This window comes from Anabrus simplex, chromosome 6 (genome assembly GCF_040414725.1).
Source record: "Anabrus simplex isolate iqAnaSimp1 chromosome 6, ASM4041472v1, whole genome shotgun sequence".
NCBI lineage: Eukaryota > Metazoa > Arthropoda > Insecta > Orthoptera > Tettigoniidae > Anabrus > Anabrus simplex.
The window spans coordinates 49746936-49767409 of record NC_090270.1 but is presented as its reverse complement, the minus strand read 5'-3'; the positions used below and the strand labels follow the sequence as shown (position 1 = coordinate 49767409).

Genomic DNA, 20474 nt, shown 5'->3' with positions numbered 1-20474 from the left:
AATGGTTATGAATTTCATGTTTTTGGTCCGTATTGAACTGAGAATAATATATAAGTAATAATAATAACAACGTAAACGTTTCCACCTTTTCAATACTAAAATATATCCACAAAATTATAAATTACACGGTACTAGTTTCGACCCATCTAGGGGTCATCATCAGCCGTATTGAAGCAAAGATGGGTCGAAACTAGTACCGTGTAATTTATAATTTTGTGAATATATTTTAGTATTGAAAAGGTGGAAACGTTTACGTTGTTATTATTATTACTTATATATTAAGGCTAAAACTAGCAGTAAATGATGAAGGTTATTCAGGCAAATATGCACAGGAGTAGAACTGCCAATGATCTTTTGACACAGATGACCTTTGAGATAGGAGTAGACGTATTTCTTCTCAGTGAACCTTATCAAGACAGAGACCACCCAGTATGGTTCGTGGATAATTGTGGGACAGCTGCAATTTGGATACAAGATTTGGGTAGATGCCCAGTATCAAACCAAGGATGCGGAGACTGTTTTGTTTGGGTCCGCACTGGTAGATATACTTTAGTGAGCTGTTACTTTATGCCAAATGAGTCAGTATTTCAATTTGGCTAAGATGGACGGCCTAGAGGAAGTATTACTAGGTTTTGACAACGGTTTAATCGTGGCTGGTGATTTCAATGCCCAAGCACTAGAATGGGGTATGCCACAGTATGACTCTAGAGGGCGCCGAACTATGGAGATGGCCGCTAGGCTGGGTTTGACGGTCACTAATATTGGAAATGTGCCAACTTTTCGATGACCGGGCTGTAGAGGAACCATACCGGACGTGACTTTTGTATCTGAGGACATCGTGTCGAATATCAATGACTGGTGGGTGATTGAAGAATACACGGGAAGTGATCACCAGTACATTACTTTTTGTATTCTTCCTGAAACTTCACAGATTAATATTACATCGTATGAACCAACGCGGTGGAATATAGAAAGTATGGACAAAGAGAAATTTCTTGCTATCCTAAGAAATGAAAGGGATAGTATAACAGAACAAATATGTTGTTATAAAAGGAAAGAAGCTGCTGAGAAATGTGTTGAGCTCACTATGGAGCTTATTCGGAGAGCATGTGATCTTTCCATGACTCGTAAAACATCATGAAAGAAGAGGCGTTCAGCGTACTGGTGGATCAAAGATATTGCTGATCAGAGAAGACGTTGTCTGCAACTTAGACGGAAGGCACAGAGAGTACGAGTCAGCCAAGAAGACACCTCACTCACAGCTGAGTATAAGTCGGCGAAGAAAGAATTGAGAAATGCTATCAAAAAGAGTAAAGTCGACAAATGGTGGAAAATGGCTAAAGAAGTGGATGACGATCCATGGGGTTTAGGATACAAGATCGTTATGAAGAAACTTGGAAGTTTCTCGAACCCGATCATGGACTCAAATGCAATGAAGGATATTGTGGATACATTATTCCCAGATCATCCTGAGAGGTCTGCTGATGTTGATGATGATGACTTCATAGATGATGTGCCACTTTTTACACGAGAAGAATTCACGAGAGCGATTAGGTCCCTTAGAAATAAAAAGGCCCCAGGACCAGATAGTATTCCAGCAGAGATATTAAAGCTGATAGCAGATTTCTGTCCACAACTATTGCTGAAAATGTACAATAGCTGCCTGCTATTGGGGGTGTTCAGTGTTCGCTGGAAAACAGCTCGGCTAGTTTTAATAAGCAAAGGCCTTTATGTATGCTGGATACTGCTGGTAAAGGATTAGAGAAACTTTTGCAGCCAAGAATACTTTCATCAGTTCAACTAGCTGGGGACCTCTCTGATCGTCGACATGGTTTTCGAGGAGGGCATTCGACAATCGATGCAGTATGGGAAGTGTTGAATACAGTTAAAAGGACACAAATGGGTAATCAACACTCTCGAAAAGTGACACTCCTTGTGACCCTTGATGTTAAGAATGCTTTCAACTCGATCAGTTGGAGTGACATATTGGAAGAGCTTCAAAATACTTTCAAACTACCGGAGTATCTCGTGCGCATAATGAGAAATTATTTGGAAGATCGTACTCTAGTATATCACACAGAAGATGAGCAGAGAGTGAAACGGCTCACAGCTGGTGCAGCACAAGGGTCCATCCTTGGCCCAAATCTGTGGAATATAGTGTATGATGGATTGTTGAGGTTAGAGATGCTGGAAGACACAATACTAGTGGGCTATGCTGATGATATAGCTGTTTTGATAGTTGCTCAAAATTTGGAGTTGGCTCAGTTTAAGCTAAATGAAGTAATGCAACGGGTGAAAGATTGGATGGCGAATCACAGATTACAGCTTGCAGATCATAATAGAGATTGTTCTCTTGACAAGAAAAAGGATCACGACCATCATTCCAATGTATATTGGACAAACAGAAATCGAAACATCTAGAAGTATAAAGTATCTCGGAGTGACACTTGATACCAAACTTACTTTTTGGGATCATATCAAATGGGTGACAGATAAGGCGGTGAAAACAACGATTGTGCTGAGTAGATTAAGAGCAACGTTAAAGGTCCGAAGTCCAGCAAATGACGACTTCTGATGTCGATAGTTCACTCGACACTTCGGTATGGTATCAAAGTCTGGGCTGAATCTCTGAAGTTTGAAAAATACCGGCGAAGGATAGCTGCGGTACAGCGGAGATCAGCTTTGCATATTACAAGCGCATATCGCATAGTATCCCAACCTGCGGTCCTTACGATAGCAGCGGTAGCACCGATTGATTTACTTGCCTTAGAGAGACAGGAAGTCTGGCGAACTCAAGGAGAGCTCGGAAAGAAGCGCGCTAAGGAGCTAGCTTATAGGCAACGAATAGAGCGGTGGCAGCAAAGATGGGAGGTAGATCCTCGAGGAAAATGGACTAAGCGGCTGATACCATGCCTAGCTGATTGGGTTGCCCGAGCTCATGGCGAGGTTAACTTTTACATTACGCAACTATTGACGGGTCACGGATACTTCCGGAAATTTCTACATAGAGTAGGTAGAGTGAGCGACTCGGCGTGTATTTATTGCAATGATATAGACGATGTATTTCACACATTTTTCATATGCTGTCATTGGTCAACTCAGAGAAGATGTTTATATACTGAGCAAGGAGAGTTGATGCCAGAAACTATTGTGCAGGCGATGCTACGAAACCAAGAATCTTGGGATCAGATAGCAGTATATGTAGAAGGCATCCTGCATCAAAAAAAGAGAGATATGAATGCTCATGAATGGGAGTAAGGAGAAATAAGGAAGAAGAAACCTAAGAAATTAGCACGACACCGCCCTGAAGTAATGCGAGAGCGGTTCCAGGGCGGAGATATATGTCATGGGAAAAGGGTGTGTGGGTTTTAGTGAGTAGGAATCTCACACGCTTGTGGAGCGTGGACCCTCACAAGTGTCTAATGAAAGATTTCCCACACTTCCCTCGTAAAAAAAAAAAATATATATATATATTATTATTATTATTATTATTATTATTATTATTATTATTATTATTATTATGTGCGTATGGACCCAATGGATCACGCAAAGCTCTAATGATTCTGTTTTCTGAGTTGCCAAACAGCTCTCATCCTTTCTCCGTGGATCCTTTTTCGTTCTTCTGTCCACTTTGCTCCAGTCTTCTTTTTCACTTCGTTCTCTGGTTGCACTTTCCATCCATTAATATTTTGCCTATAAAGGTTTCTGTCCGCGGTGTCATTTGGGTTTATCTGGGCTTTTTCCAGATCCTTCTTCACTTCTAGTACCCATGGAATATTTTTTAGATGTTCTATGTAGGTGAGAATCTTGTGTGTCAGTCTACTTGCCGGCAATCTGTGGACGTGCCCATAGAATTTCAGACGTCTTTTACGGATGTCTGCTGCAATGTTGGAATGATCTTCTGTCTCTCTGCGTAACCTCAGTCTATATCCATCTTCTGTTTTTCGGGGGCCGAGAATTTTCCTCAGGATTCTCCATTCTTCTTTTAAAATATTTTCTAGGTCACCTTTCCCGTTTAGTGTAAGGGTCTCACTGGCATATAAGACTTCGGGCTTTATTACTGTATTATAGTGTCTGATCTTTGCATGGCGGGACAAGCACTTTTTATTGTATATGTTGTGAACCCTACCGTAGGCTTTCCGAAATTTTTGTAGGCGAATTTTCTGGGCAACCTTCTCGCCTCCCGTTGGTTCAAGTATTTCTCCCAAGTACTTGAAGTGTGGTACTCGGTTGATTTGCCCATGTGTCGTGTTCAAAGTTTGGATGTCAAGTTTTGAGCAGAAGAACTTGGTCTTTTCAAAGGAAATTTGTAGGCCAACCTTTCCAGCACATTCGCTAAGGGTTTCAATTTGTTTAACGGCTGTGAATACATCATCTGTAAGTATGGCCAGGTCATCTGCAAAAGCGAGGCATGATATCTCAATACCGTCTTTGGGTCGTCCTAGTCATATGGGGCACCAGTATCCCATGTCTTTCAATACCTTTTCCCACTCGCGGATGACTTTGTCTAGGACGAGGTTGAAAAGAAGCCGAGATAAGCCGTCACCTTGTCGGACGCCAGTTTTAATCGGGAATGGTTCAGAGATCTCCCCCATGAATTTAACTTTGGAGATAGTGTCAGTGAGTGTTGCCTTGATGAGGTTGAGGGTCTTGGAATCAAGCCCCAGTTCCTCAAGAATAACGAAGAGAGACTGTCGATCAACCGAGTCGTACGCTTTCCTGAAGTCAACAAAAATGCAGATGACCGGTTTGTTCCTCAATGCTTTGTATTTAAGTGTTGTCTTCAAGTTGAATATTTGTTCTGCACACGAGCGACCAGGGCGGAAGCCTGCTTGATATTCGCCAATACTTTGTTCAAGTTGTTCTTGCGTTCTCTTCAAAAGGCAAGCTGAAAGAATTTTGTAAGTCACTTGGAGAAGAGAAATGCCCCTGTAATTGTTTACGTCGGTCTTATCTCCCTTTTTGTGTAATGGGTGGATGAGGGCGCACTTCCAGTCCTGAGGTAATTCTTCCGATTGCCAGGTATCTGTGATGATTTGAGTGAGCTCCTTGAGGGAGTTAGGTCCAAGATTTTTCAGAAGTTCCGCAATGATGCCATCTTCTCCAGAGGTCCTATTGTTTTTAAGTTTGAGGATGTGGCCGCAGATTTATTATTATTATTATTATTATTATTATTATTATTATTATTATTATTAAATATTATTATTGTACCGGGCGGTACACCTCCGCTCCGCTAATTCAAACATTGCGCCAGTTGAAACTCCTCTACTGGAGGAAACCTGAACTTTAACTATCGTGTTAATTCTCAAGTTTCTCAGAAGAGAAACGGTGTTGTTTTCGATGTATTTTTGTTTTGCCTGTAGTAAGAAGTGTGAACATTCTCTTCTAGATGGCACTACTGAAGGACTACAATTATGCACCCTAGTGCGAAGTGAAAGAACTGTGTTTTTGGAGAAATTTTGTGTTCATAAGTTTGTTCTTTGTTAAATTTCTTTCAGTCATTGTTTAGGTTGGCTGTATAACCCTTCACTTTCCGCCAGTTTTGAATTCGACCAATGAGTAATTTCTGTAATTTTCCACCAATCCTGGTTTTCTTCTTCACTTCTGACATGTAATCTTTTGGTCGTCCAATAAAAGGCTTGTGGGCGGGTGTTCTCATTCCTGAAAGGTCTCGAGGGTATATAAACTGCTGATTTTCGGGTCTCGGCGCCACTTCAGTAACACCTATCATTGTGTAAATTATGTAGCAGGGGGCGGGAAGCGCCTCTTTCTTCGGGCAGCAGTTCTTCCAACAGGTAATGGCCGTTTTATAACTTATTTTCTTGCCAGCTCAGCAGTTTAACCCTCGGGGCGGGTTCGAAACCTTTTACCATGTAACTGTCCTCTAAAATGTAAAAGACTCTTGATTTAAATTCTGCCTCTGTAACTACATATGGGGATAGAGAGTGCTTAACCCTCTCGAGCTCCCACTCATATTGCTTTGAAGTGAACTTATTTTCACAACCGTTTCTTCCCTTCTAATGTAATGTAAATCGTTTTCTCATATAAGTCACCTCTTTAGGATGGGATTAGCCCTTGCATTAACGGCCTAGTGCCAAGTAGGTTTTAAATAAAGTGTATTAGGAGTGCAAGGACGCCTCCTCTCAAGTTTGTATTTTGGGGCCATGTAATTGTTCTGTTTCTTTGGTAAATAGGCCTCCGTTGGTTGGGTATTTTTTTTTTTTTTTCCCCCTGTGTCTATGTCCTTGGAGGACAGCTTGAAGGTGGAGTTTGGTGTGGCCTTTGATAGGCTGCAACTTTGAGAGCGGGTTGCTCTTCCAAAAAAATTTGTTTCTGCGTGCCTCTAGGAGGCTTTACTGTGTAATTGGGAGCAAGAGCTCCTGGGCATGATTGGGGTTTTCTGCCCCTTTGTCAAACCTGGTATCTGGCTAAAGTTGGGCTAATTGCTCAAGAATTATGTGTCTGGCTCTCGGAGCCCAAAATCTGTAACACTGTAATTGTACATTCTCGATTTGTTGTTAGGCTACTGAGTACCTGTTATATTTGTTATTTCTTGTTCTTGAAAAGAAAAATATAACCTTGTTAAATTTTAAATTAACTTTAATTTCGTAGATTGAGTCCTGTTCATCCCAGCACCTTCTTTCACCTCTAACTACCATGGATAACTCCGTAACAATTATTATTATTATTATTATTATTATTATTATTATTATTTTACAGTAAGAGCTAGAACTATGTTACCTCACTGCTTCCGATGCCTATCATATGGTTACCTGGCAAGAAACTGCACAGGCCCTGACAGAAGTAAGCTCCGTTTTAAGTGTGGAGAATCTGGCCACAAGGGAGTAGACTGTAAAAAGAACAATCCACGATGTATGCTTTGTACAGACAAGGGTGTCAATGAAGCTAAACGAAATCACATTCCTGGATCGGGAGCATGTGCAATATTTCGTGAAGCTCTGGAGAAGGCAAAAAATCACAGTAAATGATGCGAATACTTCAAGCAAACATACACAGGAGTCAAACAGCTAATGATCTTATGACACAGCTGATTTACGAGAAAGAAGTAGACATCGTTATTATTAATGAACCATATCAAGAGAGGGACCATCCAGGGTGGTTTGTGGATAACCTCGAAACAGCTGCAATTTGGATACCAGATCTAGGAAAAGTCCCAGTAACACAGCATGGATGCGATGACGGTTTTGTTTGGGTACAGACTGGGGGAATCACTATTGTAAGCTGTTATTTTACGCCAAATGAATCTGTTTCCAACTTTCAGATGAAACTTGATGGTCTTGAAGATGTAATACGCCGAATGAAAAAAAAACTAGTGGTCGCTGGTGATGTAAATGCTCAAGCGTTGGAATGGGGCATGCCACAAACAGACTCCAGAGAACGTCGTATAATGGAGATGGCAGCCAGAACGGGTTTGATGGTTAACAACATTGGAGATGTGCCAACATTTCGACGGCCAGGATGTCAGGGAACAATACCGGATGTAACCTTTTCATCAGAGGATATTACGCCTAAGATTTCTGAATGGCAAGTGATTGAGAACTACACGGGGAGCGATCACCAATATATCATCTTTCGACTGCTCCAAGAATCTCCTCAAGAAAGAAACATCTTGTGCAGGCCAGCACAGTGGAACGTAGCCGCTATCAACAAGGAAATGTTCATTGATGTAATACGGAATGGAATGGAGAACATAACTGAAAAATGTTTTGCTCATAGAGGGAAAGAAGCAGCTGGTGTATGTGTTGAACTCACTATGCAGCTAATCCATCAAGCATGCAACGCCTCAATGCCCTGAAGGAGACCGCGAAATAGCAAGCGCCCAGCGTACTGGTGGACCGAAGAGATTGCTGAACTTAGAAAGAATTTTCTGCAAAGCCGATAAATGGTGGGCACTGGCTAAAGAAGTAAAAGATGATCCATGGGGACAAGGTTATAAGATTGTAGTGAAGAAACTCGGGACATTTTCAACCCTGAGTGCGGATCTGCAAACAGTTAAACAAATTGTGGATACACTATTCCCAGACCATCCAGAGAGGATTGACTCTGACGACAAAAAAGAACTGGATGATATACCCCTCTTCACTGTAGAAGAGCTGAATAGAGCTATTAGCCCTCTTAGAAACAAGAAAACTCCAGGACCAGATGGTATACCTACAGAAGTGCTAAAGATAATAGCAGAACTATGTCCAGAACTGTTGCTGAATATGTACAATCATTGCCTGCAAATGGGTGTTTTTAGTCCCCGATGGAAAATGGCTCGTTTGGTTCTGATCAGCAAAGGAAAACTTGGTGGTTATAGACCTTTATGATGCTGGACACAGCTGGAAAAGGCCTGGAGAAACTTCTGCAGCCCAGAATCCTCTCAGCAGTTCAACTAGCAGGGGATCTATCTGTTCGCCAACATGGATTTCGGAGAGGGCACTTGACGCTAGATGCAGTGTGGGAGGTGGTGAATACAGCAGAAAGGGCACAAATGGGCAACCATCATTCCCGTAAATTGACACTTCTTGTGACCCTGGATGTGAAGAATGCCTTCCATTCAGCAAGATGGAGCGACATGTTCGTAGCTCTTGAGGAAACTTTCAAGCTACCACAATATCTTATGCGCATAATGAGAGATTACTTCAAAGATCGCACTCTGTTGTATGATACGGAAGATGGAGAAAAGACAAAATGCCTGACGGCTGGTGCAGCGCAGGGATCGATCCTTGGTCCAGATCTTTGGAACATAATGTATGATGGCTTGTTACGTTTGGAGATGCCAGAGGACACGAAGCTTGTGGGCTACGCTGATGATGTGGCCGCCCTGATAGTAGCTTGTAATGTTGAAATGGCTCAAATCAAACTGAACCAGGTGATGCGGCGCATAAAAGAATGGATGATGAGCCACAGTCTAACATTAGCCGAACACAAAACGGAGATAGTTCTTCTGATGAGGAAAAGGATCGAAACTCTTGTACCAATGACTGTTGGAGAGTTAGTGATTGAAACATCTGCGAGCACAAAATATCTAGGAGTGACACTTGACTCCAAGCTCACATTCTGGAATCATATTCAGAGAGCGACAGACAAGGCATTAAAATACATGACTGCACTTAGCAGACTAATGGGAAATATTAAAGGTCCGAAATCCAGTGAATGACGTCTTCTCATGTCGACGGTTCAGTCAGTGCTCTTATATGGCTCTGAAATCTGGGCTGAATCCTTGAGATTTGCTTGGTATCGGAGAAGGATAGCTGCCATACAACGGAGAGCGGCTTTACATATTGCATGTGCATACCGCACGGTTTCCGAACCTACAATCCTCACGGTGGCAGCAATAGCCCCAATAGACCTACTTACATTGGAGCGACATGAAATCTGGCGTACCCAAGGAGAGCTGGGAAAGAAATGTGCAAAGAAGCGTGCCTTCAGTCAACGGATGAGGCGAAGGCAACTCAGATGGGAAAGTAACCCTCGAGGCAAATGGACCAAGCAACTGATACCACGCTTGGATATCTGGGTTGAAAGGGCCCATGGTGAAGTAAATTACTACCTCACACAGCTTCTAACAGGGCATGGATATTTCCGGAAATTCCTACATAAAGTGGGCAGAGCAAGTGACGCAGCATGCATATACTGTGATGACATTGACGACGTATTTCACACCTTTTTTGTATGCGGCCATTGGACAATTCAGAGAAGATGTGTGGAAACTGAACTAGGAGAATTGACAACAGATAATATTATTTCGGTGATGCTGTGAAACCAGGAATCCTGGGATCGCATGGCAGTGTACATGGAGAACGTCCTTCGTCAGAAGAAGAAGGTTTTGGAAGCATACGAACGTTCGTAAAGGAGAAATGAAGAAACAAGACGTCTGAAAGACAAAGCACGATATCACTCTGAAGTAATGCGAGAGCGGTTCCGGAGTGATGACACACATCGTGGGAAAAGGGTGTGTGGTTTTTAGTGGGTAAGAATCCCACACGCCTGTGGAGTGTGGACCCTTCACAAGTGTCTTTTGAAGATTTTCCACAATCCCTCGTAAAAAAATTATTATTATTATTATTATTATTATTATTATTATTATTATTATTATTATTATTATTATTATTATTATTATTATTATTATTATTATTATTCACACTTTCATAGTAATGATATTGAAGCAATTGTACAGATTTTAGGATTTCAAAGCACAACAAACCTTAATTTACACTACATTTTTACGTAGAATTCGAACCCATAAATTTCCGTACAATTCCAGTCGTGGCATTGACCACCATCTTCTGCATGGTCTTGTAGATGTTGCGTGTTGACATCCAACTTCTTCAGTCCTTCCACCAGAGTTTTAGGTATAGCAGTTGTACTTGAAAGGATGATTGGTACAATTATCACCTCTTCACAATGCCATAATTTTTTAATATGTTCTGCCAGTGGTGTATACTTGTTGATTTTCTCAGTATACTTTTCATGGAGTTTTCCGGTGTTCAGGACAGCTATGTTGATCAGAGAAGCACATTTCATTCCACCACTATACCCTGTCTGTTGTGATAGTCATCTTATCCCTGATAATTTTTCTGTCCCAGTACAGTTTAATCTCATCATTTTCGAGTACAGTTTGAGGGCTATGCTTAAAATAGGGAAGTCTTTCATCAACCAGCCTGTATTTAATGGCAAGTTTTTGGTACAAAATCTTGGCAACCAAATCGTGGCGTTCCTTACACTCCCTTCCTGAGAAGTGCGAGCATCCAGAAGTAACATGATGGATGGTTTCTTGCATTTGGCAGCCATATCAGCATGAGTCCCTTATGACTGTTGGGTCTCTCACTACGTTTTTCAGGTAGCTTCTGGTTGGAATGACTTAGTCATGTATAGTCAACATAAAACCTTCTGTTTCAGGGAACATTTGCCCTGCAGTCAGCGAAGAGTTTGATGCTTCTAAATTGACAATTTTCTTCTCTAACTGAGTAGGGATACTTCCCATGTAGTGGTTTTGCTAGCCATGCGTTCAGCTTTTGGAAATCAGTTCTTACTTCTCACTCTAAGTCTCGGTGGTTAAGAAGTAACGGAGTTATATCATCCACTTCACATATCATTCAGTAGAGGTCTGAGTTTTCAGCTGATGTGTGAAAATAGTCCCTCAGTGACACTAATTGCTGTGTTAGCTGAGCTCAATGTCCACAAATACCACAACCACCCAGACTGCGTGGCAGAGTCACTCGCTTAACTGCTGACTTTGGGTGGTGTTTTTGTTCCTTGGTCATCAGGCAGCACAGTTTTCAAGATTTTCGATGTCAGTCTTGCTCTACTTGATAACTCTGAAGGAGTAGCTAAGAACTGGTATCGCATAGGTGTTGCTTGCTTTAGTCATATTTTTGCTGTTCAGGCCTGATTTCAGGATTAACCAGATCTGTCTAACAAATTCTTCAACCAATTTGTACTTAACCATTGTGTGTTCTGTACGCGATGTTTGCTTGATACCCAAGTACTTGTAAGGCTAGTTTGAAATCATTGTTTTGATTGATCGCCCATCTCACAGCTCAAAGGAATCTTCTTTACATAATTTACCTTTGACTGTACTAACCATTTGGCATTTTTCAATCCCAAAGTCCACACAAATGTCCTTCGAGAAGTTCTCTGTGATTCTCAGTAGTTCAAGCTGTTGCTGGTTGGCTGTATACAGTTTGATGTCATCCATGTACAAAAGATGACACAATTGCTACTGGCTTCGTAATTTGGACTTGATGGAATAGCCAAATTGAGTGGAGTTCAATATCCTTGACAATGGATTCATTGCCAGGACAAACCACAATGGACTTAAGGAGTCTCGTTGGAATGTTCCACGCTGTATGCTTATGGTATCTGTTTCAATGTGTTCTGTAGATTTATTGAGATGCATTCTTGTGCTCCAAGTTAGCATGGCATGAGACAGGAAACTGATGAGTTGTGGATCAACCCTATAAATCTCCAGCACTTTTAGTAGCCAGGTATGTGGCATGGAATCAAAAGCTTTCTTATAATCTATGTATGCCATGCACAGGTTGCGATGCATAGTATTGGCCTGTCCGCATACAACTGCATCAATGATGAGTTGTAGCCTACATCCTTTCGAACCGCATTGGCATCCTTTCTGTTGTATTGCAATGATGTTATTCTGCTCACAGTGCTTCTAGATTAATTTGGTATTATTATTAGAACTCGCAGATCATAAAACGAAAATTATCCTCCTGACGAGGAAAAGGATTAATACTGTTGTACCGATGCAGATCGGGCAGATAGCCATCGAAACAACTGGGAGCACAAAATATCTTGGTGTAACGCTTGATACTAAGCTTACGTATTGGGACCACATCCAACGGGTAACAGATAAGGCAGCAAAAACCATGACTGCACTTAGTAGACTCATGGGAAATATCAAGGGGCCGAAATCTAGTAAAAGGCTGCTTCTCATGTCGACTGTTCAATCGATACTGCTATACTGTTCGGAAATTTGGGCTGAATCGTTAAAAATTGCAAAATATCGGAAAAGAATTGCGGCTGTACAACGGAGAGCAGCTTTACGAATTGCTTGTGCATATTGTACAGTATCAGAACCTGCGATTCTAGTAGTAGCAGCAGTAGCTCCTATTGACTTGTTGGCCTTCGAAAGACAAGAAATTTGGCTCACAGAAGAAGAGCTAGGAAGGAAAAGGGCAAAGGCTTTGGCTCTTAGTCGCAGAATGCAACGATGGCAAACAAGATGGGAAGATGATTTCAGAGGGAAATGGACTAAAAGATTGATACCTTCTCTGGGCGTATGGGTTGGCCGAAATCATGGTGAGGTGAACTACTATCTCACACAGTTCTTGACAGGTCATGGATACTTCCGAAAATTTCTTCATAGACTAGGGCTAGCAACTAGTCCGGCGTGCATATACTGCGGTGATATCGATGACGTATTACATACTTTCTTTGTGTGTGTTCATTGGCTGCCACAAAGAAGATGCTTAGAAGTTATGCAGGGAGAAATGACGCCAGAAGGGATCGTGTCAGTAATGCTACGAAGTCAAGAATCTTGGGACCAGGTGGCAGTTTTTTGTAGAAAATATTCTGCATCAGAAGAAGAAGGACCTGGATGATTACGACAGACAGTAAAGCAGAAGAAGGAAGATGAAGCACAAGATGCATTAAGCACGACATCCGTCCTGAAGTAATGCGAGAACGGTTTCCGGGGCGGAGATAAACATAATGGGAAAAGGGAGTGTGGTTTTTAGTGGGTAAGAATCTCCACACACTTGTTGAGTGCGGACCCTCACAAGTGTCTTATGAAAGATTTTCCATAATCCCTCGCAAAAAAAAAAAAAAATTTAAAAAAATTATTATTATTATTATTATTATTATTATTATTATTATTATTATTATTATTATTATTATTATTATTATTATTATTATTATTATTATACCGGAAGGTACACCTCTACACCGCAAGTGTAAATATTGCGCCAATAAGTACTTCTCTACAGGAGAAACTCTGAACTTTACAAAACTGGATCAACTCATTAGTTTCTCAGAATATGTCACTACAGTAAATTTTGTGATTACCAAGTTGTCAATACTGTGTGCAGTTCAACTTGTTTTGTTTTCCATTGATCAAGAAGTGTGGACATTCTCTTATAGATGTCTCTACTAAAAAACTATGATTGTGCACCCTGGTGTGAAGTTAAGGAACCTTTTGAAGAAATTTTGTATTCATGTTTTCTCCTTACTAAATTTCATTCTTTCCTTTGTGGGTTGGCAATATTAATCTTTTCTTTCCGCCTGTTTTGAATTGAGCCAATCCAGAATTTCTGTAATTAATTTTTGACCAATCATGTATTTCTTCTTCGACTTTGAGTGTATTTTCAAGACGGACCAATAAAGAAAGAGGGTGTGGCTTGATTATTCATGAAAGGTCTCGAATCTTCCACGAGGGTATAAAACTGCTGATTTTCTTGTCTCTGGGCCACTCGAGCAACATCTAGCCTAGTGTATGGAAGTGTAGCAGGAGGTGGGAAGCGCCTCTTTCATCCGGCAGCAGCTCTTGTACAAGGTAATGGCCACTTAACATCTTTATTTCTTGCTAGCTCAGCAGTTTAATCCGCGGGGAATGTCCAAAACCTTTGCTATGTAATAAACATGTAATCTCCCATCGTTTTTGTAAAACTTCAAATATCTTTAACTGTAATTCGGGGATAGAGAGTGCTTTACTCTCTCGAGCTCCCCTTCATACTAGTTTGAGGTGACTACGTTTTGTAACTGGTTTTCTTCCTTGCTGTAATGTCTTAAATTTTTCTTATACGAGTCACCTCCATAGTTTGGGAATAGCCCCTGTTTCATCGGCCTAGTGCCTCTTAGGTTTTAAAAGGCTTCATGTAGGAGTGCAAGCAATGCCTCCATTCATCTTGGTATTTTGGGCCATTTACTTGATCTGTTCTTCTTCCACTGAGGCCCAGTAGGTTGGGTACGAGATACCCCCATTTCATTTGGTGTAAGCTGTGCCTTGATGGCAATTTAGTGTAAAAGTTTGGTATTGCCTTTAATAGGCTGGAAAAATTGAGAACGGGTCAGCTCTTTCTAGTATTTGGATATGTGCCTCTAGGAGGCCTGACATTGCTAGTTGGGAGCAAGTGCTCCATGTTATTAGGGGTTTTCTGCCCTTTGGTAAATATGTGGTTGTGAGCGGAGAGCTCAGAAATTGTATAAAGTATGGCTTGTAGCCCAGTTTGTTAAATTATCTCTATATCTTGGTTTTTCCTGGTCTTGTACCTGATTTGTTAACTTGTTGTTATTTGTTAAACTCTGAAATTCTATGTGAAACTTGTTAAGTTTTGCTATTTTCGAAAATATAACCTTTAATGCAATTTTAATTCATATCTCAGCTTTGTAGTTAGACCCATTCCAGCCCGCACCTTCTTTCACCTCTGCTGTTCCACGGGTAACCACGTAACAGTTATTATTATTATTATTATTATTATTATTATTATTATTATTATTATTATTATTATTATTTCAGAAAGTTTGAACTGAAATTAATGTTATTCACATTTAATTTTGTTAGATGCGGTAGCTGTAGATGTGTAGGCCTACGTGATGGAGCCTATATAGAATGAATAATGTATTAGTCATAGCCCCTTCTTCAGTTTTCCTTTTCTTCTTTTGTATTTTCGAAGAGATCTCATAAATATAGCACCTTATTATATACATGGTTGTTTGTATATGTCAATCAATGATGGGTTTGTCACACACAAAAAAACCAGCGAAACCATTTAATTGGAGCATTTGGTAATGTTTTCATCAGTATGTGGTGGCATCAGAAAGAATGAACTCGCCCCACATACAGAACACACCCTTGTGCACGATGCAACATTGCATCAGGGTATAGCTTGCTAAACTAGCGTCATTCGGCTGCGTGGAGTGAACATGAGCATCACGCCCGTTTGTGTCTTGTTGGTGTAATCAGTATGACCTATCTTACATGCACAGGTGTACTAAAACTGTGTGTGGTGTAAATAAATCTTATTATCCATGAGGGCTGGTTTATTTATGAACGATGTGGAGCCGCCTACAACCAAGACTCCATAAATGGTGGCCCCGAGTATGGAGAACACGCTCATACCATAACCTATCTTGGACCACGTGCTTCACCACAGATCACGGTATGTTACCACACTTTATTTCAAAGAGGCATTAGACTGTTTACTTCATTGGAACTACCACGTCTTCCGAGTATGAAACCAATTCGACAAACGACAAAAACAGTCGCCAGAATCCTAACGGTCGTCGGTGATACTCATCGCTTCAGTCCACACGCAGCAACTTTACGCCGCTTCTCTTCGTTACGCCGCATCTACTACACTTCAAGAACGCAACATTTCATCTAAAAACTTGTATGTATATAACCTACGTTTTACTTGTTCCGGAATATTGCAAATTATTCACAACATAAATTTGTTGTGAAGTTGTACGAACATCACAAAGAAATGTATAGGCCTACAATGGACAGTACCTAGTTTTCTCACCACAATTACAATCTTGGTGTTAAATTGATGTACGTAATCCAGCAATCTTCTGTGCAATTTTCTTTCTCTTTTTGCTAATTAAGGCCTAAGATACAGACTACTCTACAATATAGGCCTACCTTATTTGCTGTTCACACAAGTAAAATTACTTCAGAATAACCTACTCATGCATTACAACTGATTGAATTGTTGTACTTTTATTATATACTTGTGTATATATATAAAGTTGTGACATAGGTATAATATACAGTTGCATTATATGGACATTCCTCAAGACTTAAAATGGACATTGGAACCCATGGTTTATGCTTAATATTTTCATATATAACCAAAATCAGTGTGTAATATCTGCAAGATTATTTTGTTAACTTAGTTTATATGTTTGTGAATCTCTTATCATATGCTAGGCCTACCTGCATAATATTTAGTTCCCAGCTAACCTATAAGATTGTTTCAAACTATTTGTAAATTTGTGCTTGTGTTGCTCATCCTCACATCTTCATTCACTTACACACACAACTACACATCGTACCTCTGACTACTTCTTTGTCATCTTGTCCGGTATTTTCAGAATTCTTTTTCTCCTTGCCCCTGTGTTGTGTACCCATCTTGATTATGGCGGAGGATCGATTAAAAGCTTTAGAGGAACAAAACAACAACTTGCAGAACCAACTCCAACAACTTATTGCTTTGACGAAGCCTTTGCGAGAGCAGAACGAAGCATTACTAGCCCGACTCCAGGAGCATGAGTCGACTGGTACCGATGCTACATCTAGCAATGTGGGCCAAGTTGCCAAAATCTCTGCAAAGCTACCACCGTTTTGGTATGACAGACCAACTGTTTGGTTCGCCCAGGTTGAGACTCAATTCAGGCTCGCAGGCATCACGGCCGACCAGACTAAATTTGATAATGTAATTTCACAGCTTGACACCAAGGTCATAGTCAAGGTAGAAGACATTGTCATTAACCCCCCTGCCACAGGACGTTACGAAAAACTAAAATCTGAACTAGTCCGGCGTCTTTCCGTATCCGAAGAGCAACGAGTTCGCCAACTTCTTGGTGACGAAGAACTCGGTGATAGGAAACCATCACAGTTTTTACGTCACTTAAAGTCATTAGCCGGTAGCTCACTTCATGACGAAAGTATATTAAAACAACTTTTCATGCGTCGACTACCACAGCACTTGCAGGCTATATTAGCAGCCCAGTTAATGCCTCTAGCTGATATAGCAGAGCTCGCAGACAAGATCTTGGAACTTTCACCTACTGTCACACCACCATATAGCCACTTAGCCGTACATGCTACAGCTGCACCGAACACTTTAGCTGCCCAGATGGAGGAATTGACACGTAAAGTCGATGCCCTGGCCCGTAACCAGCCCCGAGGCAGGAGTCACAGTAAGAGGAGATCTAAAAGCCGTGACCGTTCCCTTACGCCCCAGAGCCGGCTTTGTTGGTACCACAAGAAGTTCCAAGATAAAGCTGTAAAATGTACTAGCCCCTGTTCCTGGCAGGCGGAAAACGGAACGAACAGCCAGTGAAGACGGCAACTGTCTGTTCTACATCGGGCCGCCGTCTGTTTATTTTTGATCAGAATACCAAAGCAAAATTTCTGATTGACACCGGATCTGACCTTTGCTGTTTCCCGCGTAAGCTGCTGGGAAGCACTTGCAAACCTTCTGGGTATGAGCTGAGTGCTGCAAATGGTAGTACAATCAGGACATATGGTAGCCTTCCCATGAACCTCAACCTTGGTTTACGTCGTGACTTCCGCTGGCAATTTGTCATTGCTGATGTTAGCACAGCCATCATTGGTTCTGATTTTCTGGCTTACTATAACTTACTCCCTGACTGCCGTAACAGATGCCTCCTCGACGGCACCACCGGCCTACACGTTAAGGCATCTGTAGCCTCTATCGAACAGGCCAGCATAAAGACTGCTGCAGTAGCCACCGACTCACCTTTCAGCATGTTGCTCACTGAGTTTCAGTCCATTACTCGCCCACCTGGGATCCAACGTGATATTAAACACAATACTGTACATCACATTATAGTTTTTGGCATTTAGCCCCTTTAGAATGTTAGATCTACAATTGTTCAATCAATACTGATCTGCATTTAGGACAGTCACCCAGGTGGCAGATTCCCTATCTGTTGTTTTCCTAGTCTTTTCTTAAATGATTTCAAAGAAATTCAATATTTATTGAACATCTCCCTTGGTAAGTTATTCCAATCCCTAACTCCCCTTCCTATAAATGAATATTTGCGTCAATTTGTCCTCTTGAATTTCAACTTTATCTTCATATTGTGGTCATTCCTACTTTTAAAGACACCACTCAAACTTATTCGTCTACTAATGTCATTCCACACCATCTCTCCGTTGACAGCTCAGAACATACCACTTTGGTGAGCAGCTCATCTTCTTTCTCCCCTCTTAACTGTTACAGGATCAGATAATGCTTCACCTACTCTAATCCTCTGTTCTATTTTCTAGAAATGTAGCTACCCAGTTTGTTACTCTTTTAAGTAGTCCAGTTTTCCTCATCCTACAAGTTCAGCCTCACTGGAATAATTTTTCCTAAGTTCAAACTGCCTTCTTTGTGGCTTGATGTGCTCTAAATCTGTTTTATTGGTGACATTTTCAGTCCATGATATACGTAAGAATCTTTGCCTACACCAGAACTCACTATATTTTCATGATGAACCTTATCCAAAGTCTTATATGTATCAATAGCGATTCAGTCCAGTTGACCATCTGAATCTAAAGTATCTGCTATAATCTTGATGGAATCACATATGTTGAGCCTCACTAGAATAACTTTTCCTAAACTTGAACTGCCTTTTGTATGGCTTGACGTGCTCTAAAACTGCCTCATTGGTGACTTTTTGCAGCCCATGGTGTTCGTAAGAGTCTTTGCCAACATCAGAGCTCAAAAGGTTTGATCTTTCTCTTATCTGCTTGTTTCAATGTCCAGCCCTTATATCCACAGTAGGAAGATGATCACATGGACTGATCTGTATTTGGTAGCTGATGTGATATTTCTGCTCTTCCAGATTGAGGACATAGTCATCATAGCATTTTGATGGAGCAAAATTTATCTTATAATTTCATGACCGCAGTCTCTACTTTGATTGATCTGAAATTACGGGGCTTATTAATTAATAATTTATGTGAAATGTATCTTGAGTAATTTGATTTGTGGTTACAGATTCTCGATAAATATAAGATGGGAGTACTCGATGAACTCCACGAAACGAGGTCGTGCCATTATCTTCAATCATAAAACCTATTATTTTAATCAGGCAGGAGAGAGAAAAGGAACTGAGAAGGATGTAGAGAAGTTGGAAGAGGTTTTAAGATGTCTGGGATTTGAACTCATAATAAAAAATAACCCAGAATTTTCTGAAATTGTGGCTACACTGGATGAAGGTAAGAATATTTTACTTCAATAATCATTGACACATTAAAGATATCACTTCTATTTATGGAAAGGATGAAATGAGTGATGAATCACATTGTAAGTTAGTAGCAAGTATATTAATATATAACAGGTTAAACACACTGTCAGGCGAAGTCATGTAAAGAAAGATAGGAACATCCAAAGGAAGGCAGGGAAAAAGGCAATGGCAGATCAGTATAGGAAAAGGGAGAAAGGGACAAGGGTAATCTCCACATCTTCATATACTGCTGTCTTCATCTAGATTGGCTCTCTCATCAACAATCTCAGTTTCATCACGGGAGCAGGCTTCAACACTCATTGAGGAAAGAGCCATCTTGACATATCTTCGTTCTTGATGTGGAAAATGTAGAATTAGAAGAAAGTAAAAAAAATAAAGGGTGATAAAAGAAAGGAACAAAGGACAGAGTAAAATAACTTAATGGATACAAGATAAGTAATGGAGAGGAACAAACAAGTGCAAGTCTAGTCATATATAAAAAGGTAGGAGTAATGAAAAGAAGAAAGTATTCCTTTCCCACTTTGACCTGTCATTGTGTTTTTCCTGTTATGTCCAGTAGAAGTCTGCTATAGCAAGTACGGCATATAACGAGAATCTCGTTGTAAAAACAGTTTTGTATGTTTCTCATCACCAGATGGTTCATTTCAAGCTATGTGTTAAGTGTCATACTTTCATAATGAGTGTACACCAGTTTACCCCCCCCACATCATCTCACATTATTATCATCCTCTGGTTTCCTCCACACACTTTCTTTCCATTCTTCAGCTCTGTTATATTCTACCCTGGGTGTCTTTTGTTGCACTTTATTTTATTTTATTATTTTCTATTTATTTCGTCTATCACATTTGTCCCTGATTCGTCTGATGTCCTCTGATGACACATGGTGTGATAAGAACATCTTATTGGAGCTTAATGTTGTCATCAGCTCCCGCTTGGAATGCTAGCGCTGTGCCAGCATACAGCGAGACATC

General features: G+C 40.7%; 1 protein-coding gene across 2 annotated transcripts in view; it reads left to right on the top strand.

The window, feature by feature from the left end:
* LOC136875856 (uncharacterized) overlaps positions 1-20474 on the top strand; it is a 289779-nt gene that overhangs the window by 196369 nt on the left and 72936 nt on the right. For both annotated transcript variants that reach the window (XM_068228203.1, XM_068228204.1), the window contains exon 14: positions 19254-19474. In XM_068228203.1, coding sequence (XP_068084304.1) covers positions 19254-19474 — 221 coding nt within the window. The remainder of the gene's footprint in view (positions 1-19253; positions 19475-20474) is intronic.